Below are 19227 nucleotides of genomic sequence, written 5' to 3' on the forward strand. Positions count from 1 at the left end.
GGACTGCCAAGCGCGGCGGGCATGTGACCACCTGCCAACTTTGTACCGAGCAGTTTCGCCGGTCAGTTGGTCCGCTGGTTTGTCCGAGTGACTTCTTTTCTACAATCTAATGCTGTATCTAGTGGTGTACTGTGGTAGAGAGAGGGGAATGGCGATGATAATAAAAATCATGTGGGTTCGTTATCATTCATTAAACAGCCGAACGACTAAGGGAAATACAAAATAAGTAGACACAAGAAAAGACGTAGAAAAAAGGTAACCGCTAAAATATAAAAATGGGGATGGGATGGGTACACAGGAGCAGTCATCAGAGCTGAATGTACACGACACCCCATGTAGCTCCGTCTCATAGGATTTTAAGCAACGCTGAGCGGGTTATGTATGTCGCTCCCTATTCCACTGTCGGTCTGGCCAGGATGTTTGAACCCAGGAGGCGGCTCAAGCTCGGACAATTCATCACCACTTAGATCCTTGACATCGAGGTGCTCTTGCTCATCAATTGTGGTTTGGTAATCTTCGTTGTCGTCGGCGTCATGCTGGTTTTCGTCGCGCGTTGAGTTCTCAGAGCCACTTTCGGAATGATCCGATATGGACCTATCGTTTTCTTCGTACTCGTCATCGTCCTCAAGAATTGACCCGGCGTGCTCAGCAACCAGTCCGTTGATTGAGCTAGCAAAGCTAGGCTGGCGGTTTGCTGATACCGTACTCCCTGTTCCGTAAGACATGCTGTCCGTGTACGTTCCAGTGTAGCTTGTCCTGCGTTCAGTACCAGTGTCGCTTTCGGCACCACTATCTCTTTCCTCTTCCTCAGCCAAGTTCTCGTTCTCTTTGTTAGAGCTTAAATCTCTCGCGGCCCAGGAGGTCTTGCGCGAGGGCATATTAGAACGGACTGAATGGCTTCGTTTGAGGTTGCTCAGCCCTCCAGTAGCAGATTGCGCTGTGATTTGACGATCAACCGAGCCTCTGTTCCCAGTAACATGACTGAGACTGAGTATCCTGCGTTCCTTGCCGGAGTTAGATGAGACGACAGATCCATTTTGGCTTGGGGATTTGGCGAGAGTTCGTCGTTTTAATGCCATTTCCACACCACTGCTAATCAAGACTCGGGAGTCCCTGGCAGTACTGGCGGTGCTGTTCCGACTCATCTTTGTAGCCGTGCTGCCGTAGCTAGAGACCCTCTTAAGGCTCATGCTGTTCTTGTTACGACCGGTTTCTTTTAAGATCATGGTACGAGCATGATCGAAGACACCTGCCAGGATTCGTTTCTCGAGGCCCTGGGCGCGTTCTTCAAACACTTCCATCTCATGCTGGCGTATTTCAAGCGCCGTTGTCAGACCCGACAACTCATTGCTCATTTTCAGGTTCTGCTGAGCTAATTCCTCCTTTTCATGTTTCAGCGCTTGAATCATGTTCAGAAGAGAATCCTTCTCGTCAGTCAACGTCATAATCTCAGTCTCGACCTTTTCTTTCTGGGCAAGTCTCTTCTCCAGAGCATAAGCTGCCTCTTCAGCCTCCCTTTTCTTCCGCTCATAATCTTCAATCACTAGTCGTGACTGGGTGGTGACCATCTCGGTGATCTCTCGCGATGTACCCATGACCTTTTCATGAATCTCATCGAGTTTGTCAATGCCTGCCATTGTCTTACTTGCGCTCTCCGTGTGACCCATAATCAAGTCAAGCTTGCTATGTAGTTCTTTGTCATCATACTTTTCTGGTACGATGACTTCTCGAGGTTCCGGAGCAGGTAAAGCAGGTAGGAGTGTTGGGATTGCAGACGGGATTGCAGAGAGATTTGTCTTGAGTTCTTCACTCGTCTTCTGAGAGTGATTGTAATGCTCGCTGACAATTTCCAAAATATCCTTGATGGAGGATAGAATTTGAGGATGATATTCAAGGATCTGGGTCTCAATACGGTCTGTCGCTGCAGAAGTTTTCTCTAACTCAGCCCTGGATGATTCACCTTGTTCTTTGATATGGTTGTGCATTTCTTCCAACTGAGAACATGACTCGTGAACTTTCGTAAAGAACGTTTTTGCATCATCGCTCATTCGTTCGCAGGCTTCAGTAACGCTATTTCCCATAGCACCAATCACCAGCTTGATGTCCTCTGCTATGCTCTTGGTATTCGTCATATGTTCAGCATTGGCCAAATCTCGCGATTCGCTCTCAGAGAACTTCATATCAAGTGCCGTTTGTAATTCGTCGTACTTGGCAAGGATCTCGCCAGTCTTCTCATCCACTTTAGTCCCGATATCTGCAACAACAGCTGCGCGGATTTCGTCTTGCTTGATTAAAGCAGTGGCGTCTCGTTCTTCTGTTTCGAGCTTCGCGGATTCTTGATCATTACGTGCGCGCTCGAATTCTTTAGTTATGAGGTCATTGATCTCCTTAATGCTATCGACCGTTGTGAAGGAGTCAGAAGCGACAGCCAAGCCTTCTAAAAGAGTCTTCAGTTCCGAGAGGTTCTCGTGGCTGTCTTCCAGTTTATCCTTTAACTCCTCACGCAGGTCGGAAACAACGATCTTAGCTTCTTCGATCTTTTCAGCAAGACCGCCGTGTTCAACCTTGCGTGCCTCGAAAGCTTGCGCAGTAAGCTCTGCCTCTGCGTCAACTTTCTCCTTGAAAGAAGCGACAAGACTAGAAAGTTCTTCGATTTCTGATTTTGTTGGCATAGTTTCCACATCTGGAAGCTTTAGTTCATCGATACTACTCTTGACATCGTATATCATAGCCTCCACTGTTTGCAGGTCACCCTTAGCAAGGCGTTCTGGTTCTTCATCAGAGGTCTTTGTTTGCTCCTTGAGTTCATCGACAGCGACCCACAAATCCTTCATGAGGGTCTCTAGTGTGCCGATCTCAGACTTTGTAGGACCCTCGGTTTCTAACCGTGTAAAAACTTCGGCAACAGCATCCTTCAATTCCGACACGAGGGCTTCTAATGCTAGCATTTGGTCTGACTTGGCGAGACCCTGGGCCGAGGAAAGGTCTATGGTTTCGATTCTAGCAGCTGTGTCTCGAACCACGGCTTCGATAGCGTCTGTATCGACCTTACGGGCAGTTTCAGGGTCAACCGGAATGTCACGAGTACTGACTTCGGCAACAGATCCGTGGATTTCGTGGAGAGCCGATAAAACTTCGTCAAGATGCTCTTTTTTCAAGGCATCTTCCGAAGGCGGAGCAGGTGCAGGGTTGGACTCTATCGCTTCAACCTTTATCTGTAGCTGGGTGATCAAGACTTTCAAGCTTTCGATGTCACTGCCAATGGAACTTTCATTGGCAAGCATAACTTCGCGGCCTCGGACAGTGGATGTCTCTTCAAACTCTTTTTGTGACTCTCGCATAGCCTCCATTTCTCCTTTGATGGATGTTAATCCTTCTTGTAGTGCTTCGAGAATTTGAGTGCTACTCTGCTCTTCCGATTTGTTGAGTAGCCTATCGAGATCCGCTCGAATCGTATCGATGCCATCATTGAACGCTTCCAGCAGCTCGCTAGTGTTAGACAGTACACTCTCATTCCCGTCACGTTTCTGGCCAGTCTCTGCCTGGAGGTTGTCGAAGCTTTCGCGCAAAGCAGCTATTATTTCATCCTTGTCAGTTGGACCTGACCTCACGACACTCATTCCAATAGTTTCGCGAATATTTTCAAACTCGTCTTTCACAGCCTGAACTACATTGAATGGATCGGATTCCTTGTTCCTAGCGCTGGAAATCTCATGAATAGCATCGAGAATATCGTCTTTGTCATTTGTGGACTCGCTGCGCATAAGAAGGCTGCCAAGCGTTGATCGAAGATGTTCAAACTCCTTTTCCATAGCGTCAAGAAGCTCTGGAGTATCAGGATTACCGCGAGAGGAAGAACTGACGGCAGCCTCGTTGATTGTTCGTTCGAGATCTGCTTGTAATAACCTGAAGCCCTCCTTGACTGTTGTAATTATTTCCTCCTTCCCGGTAACATCGGCGGCCTTGTCAACATAAGATTCAATCTCACCTCGTAGAACCTGGAGTCCATCATTCAGAGCATCGAGAACCTGCTCGGTGTCTTTGCCGTTGGCAGCGGAGTATTGTTTGAATTCGTCTTTGATGTCCTGAACCAATTCTTGAAGGCGATTTGAAACTTGTTCGCCGACATTGAGATGAGAGGAAGCTGCTGCTTCTTGAAGACCGGATGTGACAGCTTCAAAAAGATCATCCTTGTTTAGTTCTATTTCTCGGCTGATGGAAGTTTGACTGGTCAGGCCCTCTGCAATAGCACTCAGGATGTCATCCCGTGTAAGCCCTGGCTCTAGGCCGTTGACAGAGTGGGGGTGAGTAGCGAATGCTTCGTTAACGACGTGAATTATATCCTCCCGAGTTGCGTGAGATTCGCCCATTTCTTTGGTGGCAGCATGATGCGCTGCCAGGCCTTCGGTAACCGCATTGAAGATATCATCACGATTCATTCCGGCGGTGAGAGCAGTACTTGCCTCATCTTGCGGTAGTGCTCGCTGACCAGCCATCGCTTCTACGACTGCACTATAAATATCGTCACGAGTAATTGAAGTACCTGTTTCCTCATGCGACAAAGATTGTTGACCAATTGCTTCTGTGACAGCTTCAAAAACATCCTCGCGGGTAATACCAGAGGGTGTTTCCCCTTGATACAAATCTCGTTGGCCACTCATGGCCTCAACAACGGCGCTAAAGATGTCGTCGTGAGACATTGTAGACCTTGCCTGATCTGAAGGTTCTCGTTGAGCCATTGCATCCAGAACAGCCTCAAACACATCTTCACGAGTGATTTTAGTCGCTGACGCATGTTCTAATAATGGTTGCTGGCCTGCCATCGCTTCGGATACGGCAGCAAATACATCTTCTCGTGTTATATTTAGCTCCGGAATTGTCAACTCAAAGGACTCGAGACATTCTTTAACCGCTGTCATTATTTCATCGCGAGTGATGCCAGGGGAAGCTTCGACGGGAGGCGGAACAAAGCTCTGCATTCCAGCCTGAACCGCTGCAAGGACTTGGTCGTAGGTGACAGCCTCCTCATTTTTAGGTTGATAATCCTTGAGGCCTTCACTCAAGCAATCAAGAATTTCCTCTCGTTCAAGTCCAAAGTTTTGTAACTCAATCTCCGGCTTGTACGTTTCCCATGCCTCCCTGACTGCGTCCAAAATATCCTCCTTTCTCATGCCATCGGTAGTGGAATCAGAAGTGGATTGTTGAGTTTGAGGGAATTCTTCAAGAGCAGATTTAACAACAGTGTACAAGTCTGAAGGCTCAGGAACACCACGCGGAACAGACATGGCGACAGTTTGCTGGTGGTCCTGGATCATAGTGTACATCTGCTCCTTCAATTCGGCAAGACCAGAACGTACAATTTCCGCAACTTCATCAGCTGCTAGGGTTTGCGAAGATCTTTCATTACCTTTAGCTGCTGCTGCATCATCGAGCTTCCTGCCAATTTCCCGGCCCATTCCGAGCACTTCACCGCGTAGTTCACGAACCAAAGCTTTCACCTCGCTTGTTAACCCGCCACTATCGGCCACGCTATTCTTGACTCTTCTAAGGAGGTTGATGACATCTTCACTAATGACGGTTTTCTCGCCAGGAGTACTGACATCTGTAGAAGAGTCGTAGCCAAGAATTATCGGGCCCGCCCTTGTACTTTCGGGACTAAAAGTCTCCTCTGAACTTCCCAGATGAGATCGTACCAGGGCTCGGTTGGTAGGACTCTCTTTAACATGGTTCAGAATTTCTTCCAACATTTTACTGATCGTTGCATCGGCATCTTTGTTGGCTCCATCTTTGGCTGGTCTCATTTTGACCTCGTCAACAAGCTCCAAGAGCTTCTCCTGTGCCTCTTTTGTTGCCATCTCGCGCAACACTTTTTCGAGCAAGGCGATACTTGCAGACCCATCACTGATTGGGGCAGGAGATCCAGAACGATCCTTCTCAAAAGCGGCCGTGAAACTTCCTGGGCTAGGAATTCGTGGAAGCATGTAAGACTTTCGAGAACTAGGCGAAGTGTCGTAAGGCTTGCTATCAATGCTATATCCACTTTTAGTGGAGGCTAAAGTCGCTGACCTTGTGGTGACGCTGTCGGAGTCGAGGAATTTTGAGGTAATGTTGGTGGCCAAGTCTTTAATACTCTTCCTGATGTCTTCATCACGAGAATTGGTAGCAGCTTTCAGACTAAGAAGGTCGGTTGCGTTATCTTTACTGCGGCGACTCAATTGGCTCATCTCCTTCTGCAAGCTGGTCGCGATACTTGTAAGACTCTGGATTTGTTCGGATAAAGTTGGTGCGGCAGTGATAGATTTTGGTTCTGGTAGAGGTTTCGGATCATCACCTGGGAGTTGCATATTTTGTAATGCGAGCATTGTCGCCGAAGGTGGAGTGCTTTCGCCTAGGAGAGGTTTCATCAGGTAGCGATTGGAGACATAAAGAGATGATGGCGAGTCGCGACCAGAGTCCTGCGTGGATGTTGTACCCGACCTGGTCGGGCTTTTCTCGATAGACCTATCACTAGACTCGAGCTGTGACAGCTGTATGCGTCGCTCTGGCGACTTGTTCTCGAGGTAATTGCGGAATTCCGAACGCGTATCACTGGTGGGCTGCAAGGACTGCATCCTCCTATGGTAATGGCCTTTTACTAGAGACTTGTCGGGAGATAATGATCTGTTGGGCATAGGATTTGTTGTGTATGAGCTGGGGGCATTTTCGCGCATCTTTTCTGCAAGACTCGCCGTGGCCGCCTGGATGCCTGGAGAAGCACTTGCTCTCGTTTTTGGACTGCCTGGATTCAGAGGCAGTGGGGGAGGAGCCCGATCAGGATCTGAGCTGTCCCACCTATATGGATTGAAAGACATTGAGGTCAGTGGATGTTGACTGGTGGCACCTACGCTGTATTCCGGGGGTCAGAGGTTACATACATCGGGATACTCAGAGCCCGTCCGGCCTCGGAGACGGAATGGTGATGTTGGGCCTTAATAGAGGAGTCCGTACTCTGACGAGAGCCGTCAGAGTCGCTGGACGGCATGAGTATGATTTCGTGAGACATAAACGGTACACAAGTCGTGGAATGTGGGTAAAGTGAGGAATGCGCAGGCTCCTATCGGAGACACACAAGCATGACAATGTCGAATAACGAAACACACAAAAAAAAAACTTGTAAACAACAAAACAACAATGCTGTGCTATGCTCAGCAGCAGCAGAAGAAGAAGCGGATTAAAACGCTTCGTAAAGGCGGCAGAACAGAATATTGGCTCTCTTGCCAACGGCTGCGACAGATATGGAGCTGCAAGGCAGTTTATCTCTCAGGCAGACCAAAACAATGGAGCCCAACTAGACAAAACTATGGTAGCTAGTGGAGCGAGCGATGCGATGCCACATCATCTAGGCCCCGAATCGGTGTTGTCTTGGACCTTTGCCGGAACGGCGGATGGTAAAAGAGCGACTTCTGTAGCAACGGGCCTTGCGCCTAGCAACCATAAACAAACACGCGATCGCTTGCGTCACGGGTCTGCCCAGCGCTGGCTCTAGCGCTAAGCCGATTCAGGCCAGACACCCTGGCACAGGTCAGGTGACTGAGCCTAGCCGTTCCTGGATTAGAGCAGCGCTGTCCGGCGCTATCGTTAAACGAGCCAATCATGGGCAAGCACACAATACTCTCCGCAGGCTGTGCCCTAGAGCCTGCCTCCTAAGCGAAAAAAAGAAGTCTAACGCCGGCGTCGACCTTCACTTCGATCCGATCGACCAGCTTCGACAACAACACCCATCGACACAGCTACCGCTCACCGGACTTTCGCCATGAAGTGTTAGTTCTGATCTTCTGTCTTTTCTATTTTGTTTCGCCAACTGACATCGATGAAACAGTCATGAAAGTGGGCCGTGTGGCCATCATCACCCGAGGCCGTTACGCCGGAAAGAAGGTACGACATGTCTTTATTTCTTTTTATGAATCAGATATAGGGTTTCGCTTGGATGAAGCGAGTTTTTGCAAGTGCAAGGAGGACAATGAATCAGAGAATCGATGCGAACAGATTCGTGGAAGGAAACAAATGTCAAGTGTCTTCAAAGCCCAGCGCTGACATGGAATCAATTTTTAGGTCGTCATTATCCAGCCTCAGGACTCCGGCTCCAAGGCTCACCCCTTCTCCTATGCGCTCGTTGCCGGTATTGAGCGCTACCCCCAGAAGGTCACCCGTCGTATGGGTACCAAGAAGGTCGAGAAGCGCAGCCGCATCAAGCCTTTCGTCAAGGTCGTCAACTACAACCACTTGATGCCCACCCGTTACACACTCGAGCTCGAGGGCCTCAAGGGCGTTATCTCGAACGATACTTTCAAGGAGGTTTCCCAGCGTGAGGATGCCAAGAAGACCGTCAAGAAGGCTCTTGAGGAGCGATACACCAGCGGCAAGAACAGATGGTTCTTCACTCCTTTGCGTAAGTGGAACAGAGCAGGCGGTATGTGGCTTCGACATTGTTTCTGACAACTGTACAGGGTTCTAAATTCGTCAAATTTGATTGTTATGAGGTGTCTGGTGCAAGGATCGACATAGCCGAGAAGAGTGGAGGAGGCATGGAAATCTTCATCCCTCAGGCGTAGTCCGCCAGTAGAGAGAACTGGTGGGCGTCTGGAAAAGAAATGGGATGTGTCTGAATATACAGTCCACGACTACGGACTCATGTTGAAAAGACAAAACTTTTTACCTATTATTTATTACGAGGGAAGCCGTTACCATTAGCGTCAAGTCTTGATGAATGAAAAGTCCCGTGCATTTCGATGTGATCACGTAGTTTTCCATTTCCTTGGCAACCACCGTACAGCGACGCAGTGGGATACTTGGATCGTATTACACTAATAATACCACTCTGCGGTAACAGATGGGTGTCAGCCAGGACGTCAATTGATTGACATAGAATCTATACACGAAATTTGACTTTGTGTATTGATCTACAAATGTAATGTTTGTAGTTACGGTTCGCCAGAGACTGCGATATTATTATGGATCAGAACCGTGCGTACCAAACCCGTGATCACAGCGGATTGAATACTATTAATGGCAATATCTGTACCTTGCGTAACATGTAACAAGCCGATTACTGTCGAAAGGGGCAGTAAATATGACCGAACTTCCACACAGCTTGCGATTAGCATCAATCTGCAAATTGGCATGTGAATACATATCGGGCATCTCTCGAAGGGTTGTTTTATGTAACTCAATGTTACATCTCATCCTAGCCTGAGCTTGTTGACAATTTCAACAATACAGTGGATCGATATTGTTGCAGGGTAAGCCATGCGAATTAATAATAATAAAATTTCGGTGACTATTTCTTAAAGCTACGCGCAAGGATTCTATAGAAGGCTTGCCACATTCACATGATAGCCATTGATGGTTGACTGATATAGCTCTGCAGCTCGGGTAAGAAGTAACATGGAAATTCTTAATTTTGTAAAAATCTGCGAAAAATTGAATGCTTTTCGCTTCACACACCGAAATCCGAAGCATTGAATATATTCAACCTCGGATCTGGCAGGTTGAATATAGTAAGGCGAAAGGTTCCACCTATCGCAGGTGGCAAACCCGAACAAAACCGACGCACCGTGGTCGGTATCAGATGTTTCGACTCTTTTGAGGCCAAAAGGAAGGATTCTGTTGTTGCTTGCATGGGCTGTGCCGATGTGGGGCGTTCTATACTACTTCAAATAATAATTGTACGTCGTGCCTCAGGCCAGTAAGGTCTGAGGGTCAGTGATAGATAAATTTAATATTACATATGCAATATTGAATGGCCAGACATCAAAGCACTCTCTCAGCAGCTAGGCCGTGGGATGCTTGGAATACAGCTCCGGGTGGCACAGCTTAGTGGGAATATATCAATTCAAGTCGGATTGCTCGGGCGGTGTGAAAAGCTGCTAATCTGTAACACGATATATCAAGAATATTTATTCCACCTACAGGATAGTATTTCTCGCGTATCCTTCATGTCCTTAATATAGAAGGTTGACCAGGGGGATGCGAATGTCGACCATACGTGCTCAATTAGCGAGATGCATGCATGAGTACCATGCATAACCGTTGACAGGGTACAATCAGGTTATCAAGGTTCATTGCACTTGATATACCCATGCAATCAACACCATGACTTGCGACAACGCAACCACTGGCGGGGGGCCGGCAGCACGCCATGGAGGAGAGCAGTGTCAGTGCGCCATCAGCCAGGGTCCAACCTAGTACTATCGGTCCACACAACATGCGCATTGCACCCTCGTTCTTGAGACGAGACTCCTTAGCTTGGGGTCGTGGAGGTGAGACGTCCGGGCGCACCAATGCGAAGGGTGGACCCGATTGCGTCTTGATAAGTAGAGTTGCTAGCCAGTGCTAGCGATAACTCCGTTTTCGGAACTCGTCTTGGGGTCGTATACTAGCGAAACCGGGTGTACCCTTCAGATAAGCGAATAATAAACAACATTCCGATGAGGATGATGGTTGGAAGCGCTTGGACGGCAGCAAATGCAGTCGTAGTAGAGTATGATAATAAGTTGCAGCAGTCTGGCCCTGCGGCGGCCCCACCATCACATGTCAGCTGCAAAAAATATCACAAATGAGGGCGCGCCAGCTATCTCATCGTCATTGACCAGGAGGTGTGTGCAAGGTGTACGGATAGAGAGTATATATTGATATACAGATATATCAGGAGATTGTGTAGATGCATAGTAGATGCATAGTCGATGTATAGTGTATGTATCTATATACCGATACATGTGCGTAGATAATAAATGCTCTAGGCAGTAGGGTTACCCTTGTTTGCCCAGTTTCCTGTTTTCACATGCCAGAGGCAAATCTGGCTGCGTGCCTGCCATTGGCTGGGCGGGGCACAGCTTGCGACTTTTAAAACGCCTTATCATCGACGGTGCAGCACATCATGCTACTCTTCCCTCTCGCTGTTTTGCTTCTCTTCTCTCTCATCACTTTCGTACCTGGCCCATCCCTTTTTCGCCTGTGTCACACCCTCACCTGACTGAAGAATCGTGAATAAGGTTGGTTTCTACTCTTGCCCTTTGTGCTATGAGTGTCCTGCTGACTGCCGCCGTATCTAGCTTCATGCCTCACGCAGAGAGAGACACCATGGGAGAACCTACTATCAACGGCGCGCAGCCCCATTCTCAATTCATCTCAGTACGGGTCCCCTTTCTATTTAAATGAACGTTGAGTGCAGCACTAACAGTCACAGCACCTCACCTCTTACCCCTTCGTCTCCGACTCCATCACCATCATCAAGAGCAACAAATACGGCGCCAAGTCCTTAACATACGCTGACCAAGGCTACGAGCGATTTGCGAAGCCCTATCTGCCATACCTCTCCACCCCCTACGCCTATGTCGCCCCCTACGTCGCCAAGGCCGACACTCTCGGAGATCAGGGACTGAGCAAGGTCGACGAGCGATTCCCCATCGTCAAGGAGGACACCGAGAAGATCAAGAGCACAATCATCGACACCGCATACTTTCCCCTCCGTCTTGCCGACGATGCCCGCCAGCACCTCTTTGACACCTATGGCGCCGAGTACAAGAAGTGCGGTGGCGACGGCTATGTGGCCAGCGGCAAGGCTGTCATCACTACAGGCTTGGTGATCTCGCAGGAGTCGCTTGCCTGGCTGAGCAACACGCTCGCCGCAAAGAAGGAGCAGGCGAAGGAGACCGTCAACGAGAAGATCAACCACTAAACAGTCATTTGAAACACCACGCTGATGAAATGAAAATGTTTGTCTCATGTTTCCAAAAGTCATTGCATGGCTCAGAAGGAAAGTTGCTTATGGTGGGATTTTTTTATTCGGATGATTAGCAGGCCTCAATTCTTGACTGAACTGAATACTCGACTCGTTTTTATTATTACCCTGATATGTGAGGTATTGAGATAACATTTCTCTACTCTGTTTCTCTGTTTATAGACATTTTTATCTAATGAATGCAAGACGCTACTTAATCTGCTGGATTTAAACTTAATACGAATCAGAGCGCTGTATATAGATCAAACGCCATATACTAACTGCAGTACTTGACTAATAGATATCCATTTCCATACCAAGTCTATATAACGTCCGCCCTTCGTTACCCAAGGCTGTCAAGAGCTTATTGCATCCTCGTTGATACAAGTTGACATGGCCATATCAGCATTTCTTAACTTTGATTGACGCGAGCTGACTTTAAAGTTTGAAAGTGATCTACAACTGGGACTGCGCTGCGGATTAGTCTAGTTCTGCTTCCTAAAAAAGCTTCGACTTTACACATGTCGTGCCCTCCCTTGTTCGTTTAAATGCCAGACGACAAGTTGTACGCTAAGATAAGGTGTTGGCTTAGTATAGTTCTGTATGATTTCACTTCTAAAGATGGCAAGACCATTGAAATGGCAGGTTGTATCGGAGGGTTTGGAAGTAGTTTTAAAGACGTGAAAGGAGGGTAGATGTCAGATGAAGAACTTCAGAGCATTATCAGAACTAATTTTTTCAGAGACAATTTCTCAAAAAAGTTCTCAATGGCCAATATGTTGCCACGTAGAGAGACACGGTGAATAAGCCAGAAAATTGACAATTGCCGAGAGGACTAATTTTTGGTATGGGGTAATTAATACTTCGAGACTGCTTTGGGAATGGGTCAAATACATATAACAATTAACATTAGGATGCTTGCCATTATCAGCCATTCTTTTGGGTCTCGTGAGTATGTATAGTAAATTTAGTACTTCAGGCCTTATATTCTATTCATAGATGTAGAACCAAGGATAAATTATCTAGACATGTTTCCGAATCCACGCCTAGCTTAGCAAGTATGTTGGTAGGTAACAAAGAGCCAGGTACCACGCCACACAACCTACTTCTATGGGTTGACCATTTAAGAGTCAACAATAGTAGCGGCGCCTATATCCAGCGGTCCCGCCAGCTAAGGATTTCTATACAGCCCCTCGTCGAACACTAAGGAAAACAGCCCCTGCGCTGATGGGCGCGAAAATAAGGAAGAGAAATAAGACCCAAGCAAATTTGTCAGCGCATCTTGATATAAATTCGCGGCGCTGATCAAATATTCAAGCAGATGCATGCCCAACATGATCTCTAACCCCTCGGTGTCCTTCTCAACTCTTCCATACTACGCGCTCCCAGCCAGAATGACTTCTCGGATGAATACGATTCTTATTATCGGAGGAAGCTCGGGTATTGGTGAGGCCTTTGCCCGTCGCTTCCATGCTTCAGGGAAAAGAGTTATTGTCACTGGTCGACGGGCAAACCGCCTGTTAGCCTTGACGACTGAGCTTCCGGGAATGGAGTCTCGACAGGTAAGAATCCAGCTAGTCGTCTCTTTCTAATACCCACGAAATATAAGTTAGTGAGGAATCGGGGAGATATGAGGCTAATCGGCGCTAAAGTGGGACATTGCAGATATCGCCGGACTACAGACGCACGTCTCCGAGATCATCGCAGCCTACCCGACCCTAGACACAGTCTTTATCAATGCTGGGATTCAAAAGTGCTTTTCGATGCTTGATCCAAGTACCACGAGTATTGATAGCATCGCTTCGGAGATAAGCATCAACTTGACTGCGCCAACGCTGTTGACTCACCTGTTTATCCCGCATCTGATGGCGATTGCGTCGGCGGGTAAGCCGGCCAACTTGCTCGTTACCAGCTCGTCTATTGGTTACACGCCCCTGCCATTCTACCCGGCCTACTGTGCTTCCAAGGCAGGTGTACATGCCATGTGCATCTCCCTGCGCGAGCAACTGGGGTTCGCGCCGGAGCTGGTCCGCCGGAATTTGTGTCTTGTTGAAGTGGTTCCACCATACACGGACACGGCTTTGGATACAGAGCACCGAGAGGCGACGATTGCGATGCAGGGGGAAAACCCCGTTGTACCGATGCCTCTGAAAGAGTATATCGATCAGGCGTACAAGAGTCTAAACGAGCTTAATGAGCATGACCGGCTGAAGAAAGAGGTTGCGGTGGGCTTTGGCCAGGTGAATGTTGACATATGGAGGCAAAGTTTTGGCAAGGTGCTTGAAGGTATGGGATTTGAGTGTTGAGTGTTGACTTGATTTATAAGTTGGGGGATGGATTTGAGGATAGAGGGTGTTTCAGGATAGATAAACTCGGCATAAACTCATGTGTTGCAGACTGTCATGTTGGACACCATAACTTCACGTGCTAAACATCAGAAAATCCTAGAACGCTTTTGACTCCTAATCCTGTTCCGTTGTTGTAAAGCAGTGTCGAGTAAGCTGGAAATTGGAATTGCAGGAGGAGGAGCACCAAAAAGGAAACCCCACAGAAGCGCCCCATGGAAGACAGCGCCAAGGCGCCAACGGAACCGGCCCCCAGACTGCGAAGCCAATGCAATGCTCCATCTTGCGGGCGGCAGTGCAGGCAAGATCGACAACTGAGCGATTTCTGGGCAGAAATCATCATGATGCTGGCGTCCGGCGATTGTTGGTTGCTGAGTAGAAACCAGCAATCGTGTTGGTCCCGCCTGAGGCTCAGCGACGACGCCCGACCTTGGCTGTGGATCGCAGCAGGGCTGTGCCAAGCTGTCGGAAGCTCGACGTTGGTGCTGTAGCAGAGAAATGATGCTGATTGAAGTGATAGCGGGGAGAAAATCGCGCACTCCAGAGTTACGGCGTATTCGCTTAATATGACAACGGCAGATTCATGCTTGCGGGGCACAGAGCACTGCCGTATAACCCGTATCTAACTTAGGGCCGTATATTGACCATCTGATGATTCCTCAGCACCGCGATCAGTCCAAAGTTAAGAGCAGAGGAGGCGTAAGAATGAGGGAAAGCTGCGACAGCTTCGACGTCAGAAGCACCGCGCCTATCCCCTTCGGGAAGAGCCAAGCTTCGCAAAAAGCGGGACAAGCCTTCTGCCGGCCAATCAGGCAGCCTGCCGATGCAGCCGTGGGATTTACGAACTGCCTGAGTGGGCCTAGCGTGGCTGGCCGGGGCTGTGCGCCTTGCATGTTGCCCAGTGGTAATAGCTATTGCCTTAACACCAGCAATTAATCCGGAGAGACCCTGCACCTTCCTGCTGTCGCCCGTGTATATAAGCATCGCTCACCTGCTTCTCTGCACCTTCCATCTTCCACCTTCCACCTTGCACCACCCTATATCCATCCTGCACTCTCATACTCACACTCCATTGACTACACCCAACTCCACCATGTCTGGTCCATCTGAGCTCTCCAACGGTGTCACCAACGGCAAAGCTGCTGCCAACCCCGAGCGGCGATTCAACGAAAGCCTGGTCCAAGTGCAGCCTGCACGTGTCGAGGATCTGCAGCCACAATATGCCCAGACCCTCAAGCACGATAATGATAACCCAGATTCCCACGGCTGGTATGCTGGCTTGCGTACGTTATTCATCTTGCGATTCTAGCTATTCTGCGTATATGGTAATGGTAACTGACTTGTCGACGTAAAGAGCACGGCCTTGGTCAATGCTTCGGTTTCATGGGCGCGGCCGGCTGCTGCATCTGCCCGAATCCATTCAAGAATGTCAAGCAGGGTGAAGTGGGATTGGTCACGCGATTCGGCCGGTAAGCACTCTCCTGACTGTTGAAATCGGTAGACCCGGCTAATGACTATCTAGATTTGAGCGTTCCGTCGACCCCGGGTTGGTCAAAGTCAACCCCTTTAGCGAAAAATTGACCACCGTTGATGTGAAGATCCAAATTGTCGAAGTGCCCCGCCAGGTCTGCATGACCAAAGACAATGTCACTCTGAACCTCACGTCTGTGATCTACTACCACATCACCTCCCCACACAAAGCTGCGTTCGGCATCGCCGATGTTCGTCAAGCCCTCGTTGAGCGCACTCAGACCACTCTGCGACACGTCGTCGGTGCTCGCGTTTTGCAAGACGTCATCGAGCGCCGCGAGGAAATTGCCCAGTCAATCGGTGAAATCATCGAAGATGTTGCTGCCCGCTGGGGTGTCAAGGTTGAATCCATGTTGATTAAAGATATCATCTTCAGCAACGACTTGCAAGACTCGCTCTCCATGGCTGCTCAATCTAAGCGTATTGGTGAGAGTAAAGTCATTGCCGCACGCGCCGAGGTCGAATCCGCCAAGTTGATGCGTCAAGCCGCTGATATCTTGTCTTCCGCTCCTGCCATGCAGATCCGCTATCTGGAGGCGATGCAAGCCATGGCCAAATCCGCCAACAGCAAGGTTATCTTTTTGCCTGCACCCAACCAGTCCGTCATGAACCAGCTTGCCGTGGCCGATACTGTTGGTGAGGGTCCTAGCAGGTATCAATCTCAAGGCGCCCTCGACGTAAACAACAGTGAAGCCGACGAAGGGTTCCAGCGCGCTATCAATGCGCGTGTTGTGGAGAACATTTAATGACCTCCAAGAAACTGCACCATTAGTATGGCCCAGAGGAGAGAAGAGTTTGCTTGATGAATCTTTCGTGTGATCAATCTTTCATGCTAGTTAGCGATACCCCTTGATTTATACCCCTATGCTTTTTTTTGTTTATTATTGTTCTTCTAGCCAACGAATTAATATTTATAATTATGCTACAAATCATGATTAATAGCTAGCTGTACACAAGAGGGAATAAAGTAGCCAAGCTATACTCAGCCTTATGAAGCTAGTCGATATCCATCACTGCGAACGTGAAGCAGAAACCACATGAACATGATTGAGTACTGCTGTATGCTACATTCGTCTTGGCGCGCCAATAGACTGCGAGAGGGTGTTGGTTCTTCCCGTGGCGCAACCCGAGATTCATCTTCTCCAACTCTTCAACTCATACAATGAATTTATTGATAGTCTGTACACACGTATGTCTAATTCATTTCACGGGTTGAAATCTATATCACTATAGTTATTAGAGATTGAACGCTATTTTTGATTGGTTGTTGGGTAAGACATGTCCTCCTTCTGACCGCAAGGCTGACTTGGAATTCTCTTGTCCGTGTCCTTTCAGTGTGTACTTATCAATCCTGCGTATTGTACTCCAATCAGAGTGAACCTCCAGTAGGGCCGTGTTCAGCCTAAATCAGTACCAGGCAGAGTTATTTAACACAACACCAACTACTTGAACCTGACACCCAGCAGAATACCCGGCATAGGCAGCCATGACTCGTCCTAAAAATGCAAAGCAACGATTGTATGCGACGCTTGAGAGCATTATCGTGGGAATCGCATTGCCAATTGCTGTCATTGCACTAGGCTCAGTCGTGACCATTAATTTTATCGGAAAGAAGGTTGACCGCACTAAACGCGCTTGTCGAGACATCAAAGAGCGACGCCATGTACGCCGCCATAGGCTTCCACCTTCGCAACCCTTGGCGGACAACATACCTCAAAAAACCGCCAACGCGATGAAACCGGGCTTCCTTCGCCTCCCTCTAGAAATCCGTCTGGAAATCTACAGGCTCGCCCTTCCCCCCAAATCTATCTTTCAGCCCCGGTTAGGGTATAAAGGAATGCATTCCACTTGCGGTCCTCTGCCGAGCCATTGGGAAGCCTCACAGCATATCAGGAGCGATGAAGACCCACCAAGCACTGCTTTACACACTATTCTCGAATTAGGAGGTTCTATCCGGAACGATATGCCTGTGCCGACTAGGCAAGGATGTGTGAGGTACGGTCGCATGTGCGCGCTTATACAGACAGGCGAGCCGCCAGCAATATGTTTATATAGGCTCGTAAGCCCTGATCAAGAACGCCACTATACCGACCTGATGCGTACATGTCGAACTGTATATGAGGATGTCATGGATATTATTTATGGAGGTAACACCATATCCTTTTTTGGGGCGGAAGGTGTGCTGTACTTTGCAAATAATTCTAGCCCAGAAGGGCTGCCACGTATTCGATACGCACATCTAGCTATTTGCATTCCATCACTAGAATGGAATCAAGCCAAACAAAAGAGGACCGTTATTGATGCAGTCCAATGTCTGAATTCAAGGATGACTTCGCTCTGCCAGCTAGACGTTGAGGTTGCATTGACGGAGGGACAACCACCGCAGCCGGAGCTCTTTTGGGCGTGGCTGAGAGAGGTCCTGGGTCAATTGCGTGGACTAGACCGTCTCGTGCTTAAGGTGTCTGTTCTTCACCCTGAGCACCCACCATCTAGAGGGATCGCTGATGAAGAGTCCCCGAGGCTGAAACGCCTCGAGCTTGACAGGAATGAATTTTACAATGGGAAGTGGACCCCAAACATGGAGCCCTTGGTCACATGGAATGAGTATGAGTATGGGTTATTAAAGAATGAAGTTGGTCAGCCGCGGCTGGCTGAGTGAGCATTTCACTAGGTTTTTAATAAATAGTTCAAGATGAAAGCATTTCGAGGCTGTTCTTTTGATTAATGATAACGGAACTAATGGGTACTAGACTAATATAAGAAGTTCAAGAACAGCTGTATATAGCTTGTTATACACTGCGCGCATATCTTAATAATATTAATATCGTTCTGCTTGGATCCGATTATCATCATCTCGGAAAATTTCACCATGGAGGGCTTCAGAAAACTGCAGCCTTTATTAAATTCTCGAAAGACAACTGTATGAGTGATGAATAAGCTATGACGGTTAACTCAACCCAATCCACTCCTCAGTTAACTTCAGGTTGGGTCGGGCCGAAACTAATTCTTGATAATATGTAACAATAATATAAAAGGGAGGAAAAAGGTTGATCTGAACCTTTAAAACTTGATATTTTAAGCCATCTCCCTCACTACCTCATGCCACCATGCCGAGGTATAGAACAAAGCCAAAAAGATGGTGTCGCCCAATCAACTGGGAACCGAGGCGGGTGCATTCACAACAGGATCCCCATTGCGAGATCCCGAGATATTAAAGAAACATTTTACCTCGATATGCACCCGAAGAAACGACTACCAATCGGAACCCTGAGGGATCCGCGGATATTTCGAGAATCCTTACTGATTTATCGCCATGCCCTAAATGCCAAACAGCATTCGACTCAAGCCACAAAGGAATTTGATGACCCAGATTTTCCCTAAAAGTAGTAGTGTGCTAGATCAGTAGTCTGGCTGTCAAATTGCAGCAGATTTATTCAGGGCCTTAAATCACCAAGTCCCAACGACTCCACTATGGCGGCTTCCTCAAGCTCCCATGGAATCCCACTGGATACACTCCAATCCACGGCTCACTGCTCGGCTAGGGTTTTGATACCTCATATATCTCGGCTTTGTGGATGTGGCATCCCGAATGTA

The 19227-nt window shown here is 48.2% G+C and overlaps 6 protein-coding genes across 6 annotated transcripts; 5 read left to right on the plus strand and 1 right to left on the minus strand.

Annotated features, from left to right (window-relative positions):
- Positions 1-356: 356 nt before the first annotated feature.
- On the minus strand, positions 357-7021 carry BGW36DRAFT_299383 (uncharacterized protein; the record flags this gene model as incomplete). The annotated part of the gene is made up of 2 exons (XM_046211527.1): positions 357-6831; positions 6915-7021. The coding sequence occupies 2 exons, from the start codon at positions 7019-7021 to the stop codon at positions 357-359; spliced, it is 6582 nt and encodes a 2193-aa protein (XP_046070546.1).
- Positions 7022-7792: 771 nt separating this feature from the next.
- Positions 7793-8494, plus strand: BGW36DRAFT_361102 (60S ribosomal protein L27e; the record flags this gene model as incomplete). Its single annotated transcript, XM_046214246.1, has 4 exons — positions 7793-7799; positions 7859-7914; positions 8092-8449; positions 8487-8494. The coding sequence occupies 4 exons, from the start codon at positions 7793-7795 to the stop codon at positions 8492-8494; spliced, it is 429 nt and encodes a 142-aa protein (XP_046070547.1).
- A 2113-nt stretch (positions 8495-10607) lies between these two features.
- Positions 10608-12072, plus strand: BGW36DRAFT_382645 (putative pathogenesis associated protein Cap20). The gene is made up of 3 exons (XM_046216569.1): positions 10608-11030; positions 11091-11169; positions 11225-12072. Exons 2-3 carry the CDS (start codon positions 11095-11097, stop codon positions 11714-11716), a joined length of 567 nt encoding a protein of 188 aa, XP_046070548.1. The 5' UTR covers positions 10608-11030; positions 11091-11094; the 3' UTR covers positions 11717-12072.
- Positions 12073-13152: 1080 nt separating this feature from the next.
- Positions 13153-14064, plus strand: BGW36DRAFT_429287 (uncharacterized protein; the record flags this gene model as incomplete). Its single annotated transcript, XM_046220669.1, has 2 exons — positions 13153-13320; positions 13411-14064. The coding sequence occupies 2 exons, from the start codon at positions 13153-13155 to the stop codon at positions 14062-14064; spliced, it is 822 nt and encodes a 273-aa protein (XP_046070549.1).
- A 987-nt stretch (positions 14065-15051) lies between these two features.
- BGW36DRAFT_201855 (stomatin family protein) lies at positions 15052-16717 on the plus strand. Its single transcript, XM_046209867.1, has 3 exons — positions 15052-15386; positions 15458-15572; positions 15626-16717. Exons 1-3 carry the CDS (start codon positions 15197-15199, stop codon positions 16377-16379), a joined length of 1059 nt encoding a protein of 352 aa, XP_046070550.1. The 5' UTR covers positions 15052-15196; the 3' UTR covers positions 16380-16717.
- Positions 16718-17741: 1024 nt separating this feature from the next.
- On the plus strand, positions 17742-18455 carry BGW36DRAFT_382652 (uncharacterized protein). Its single transcript, XM_046216570.1, has one exon. The coding sequence runs from the start codon at positions 17762-17764 to the stop codon at positions 18290-18292; it is 531 nt and encodes a 176-aa protein (XP_046070551.1). The 5' UTR covers positions 17742-17761; the 3' UTR covers positions 18293-18455.
- The last annotated feature ends 772 nt before the right edge of the window (positions 18456-19227 follow it).

Source organism: Talaromyces proteolyticus, assembly GCF_021365285.1.
Source record: "Talaromyces proteolyticus strain PMI_201 chromosome Unknown BGW36scaffold_8, whole genome shotgun sequence".
Classification (NCBI taxonomy): Eukaryota; Fungi; Ascomycota; class Eurotiomycetes; order Eurotiales; family Trichocomaceae; genus Talaromyces; species Talaromyces proteolyticus.

Bases quoted from the DNA above. Each gene is read 5' to 3' on its own strand.
- BGW36DRAFT_382645 (XM_046216569.1), top strand. From the start codon at position 11,095: ATGCCTCACGCAGAGAGAGACACCATGGGAGAACCTACTATCAACGGC. The intron at 11,170-11,224 runs GTACGGGTCCCC...TAACAGTCACAG, and splicing joins CCCATTCTCAATTCATCTCA to CACCTCACCTCTTACCCCTT.
- BGW36DRAFT_201855 (XM_046209867.1), top strand. From the start codon at position 15,197: ATGTCTGGTCCATCTGAGCTCTCCAACGGTGTCACCAACGGCAAAGCT. The intron at 15,387-15,457 runs GTACGTTATTCA...GTCGACGTAAAG, and splicing joins CGGCTGGTATGCTGGCTTGC to AGCACGGCCTTGGTCAATGC. The intron at 15,573-15,625 runs GTAAGCACTCTC...ATGACTATCTAG, and splicing joins TTGGTCACGCGATTCGGCCG to ATTTGAGCGTTCCGTCGACC.
- BGW36DRAFT_382652 (XM_046216570.1), top strand. From the start codon at position 17,762: ATGGATATTATTTATGGAGGTAACACCATATCCTTTTTTGGGGCGGAA.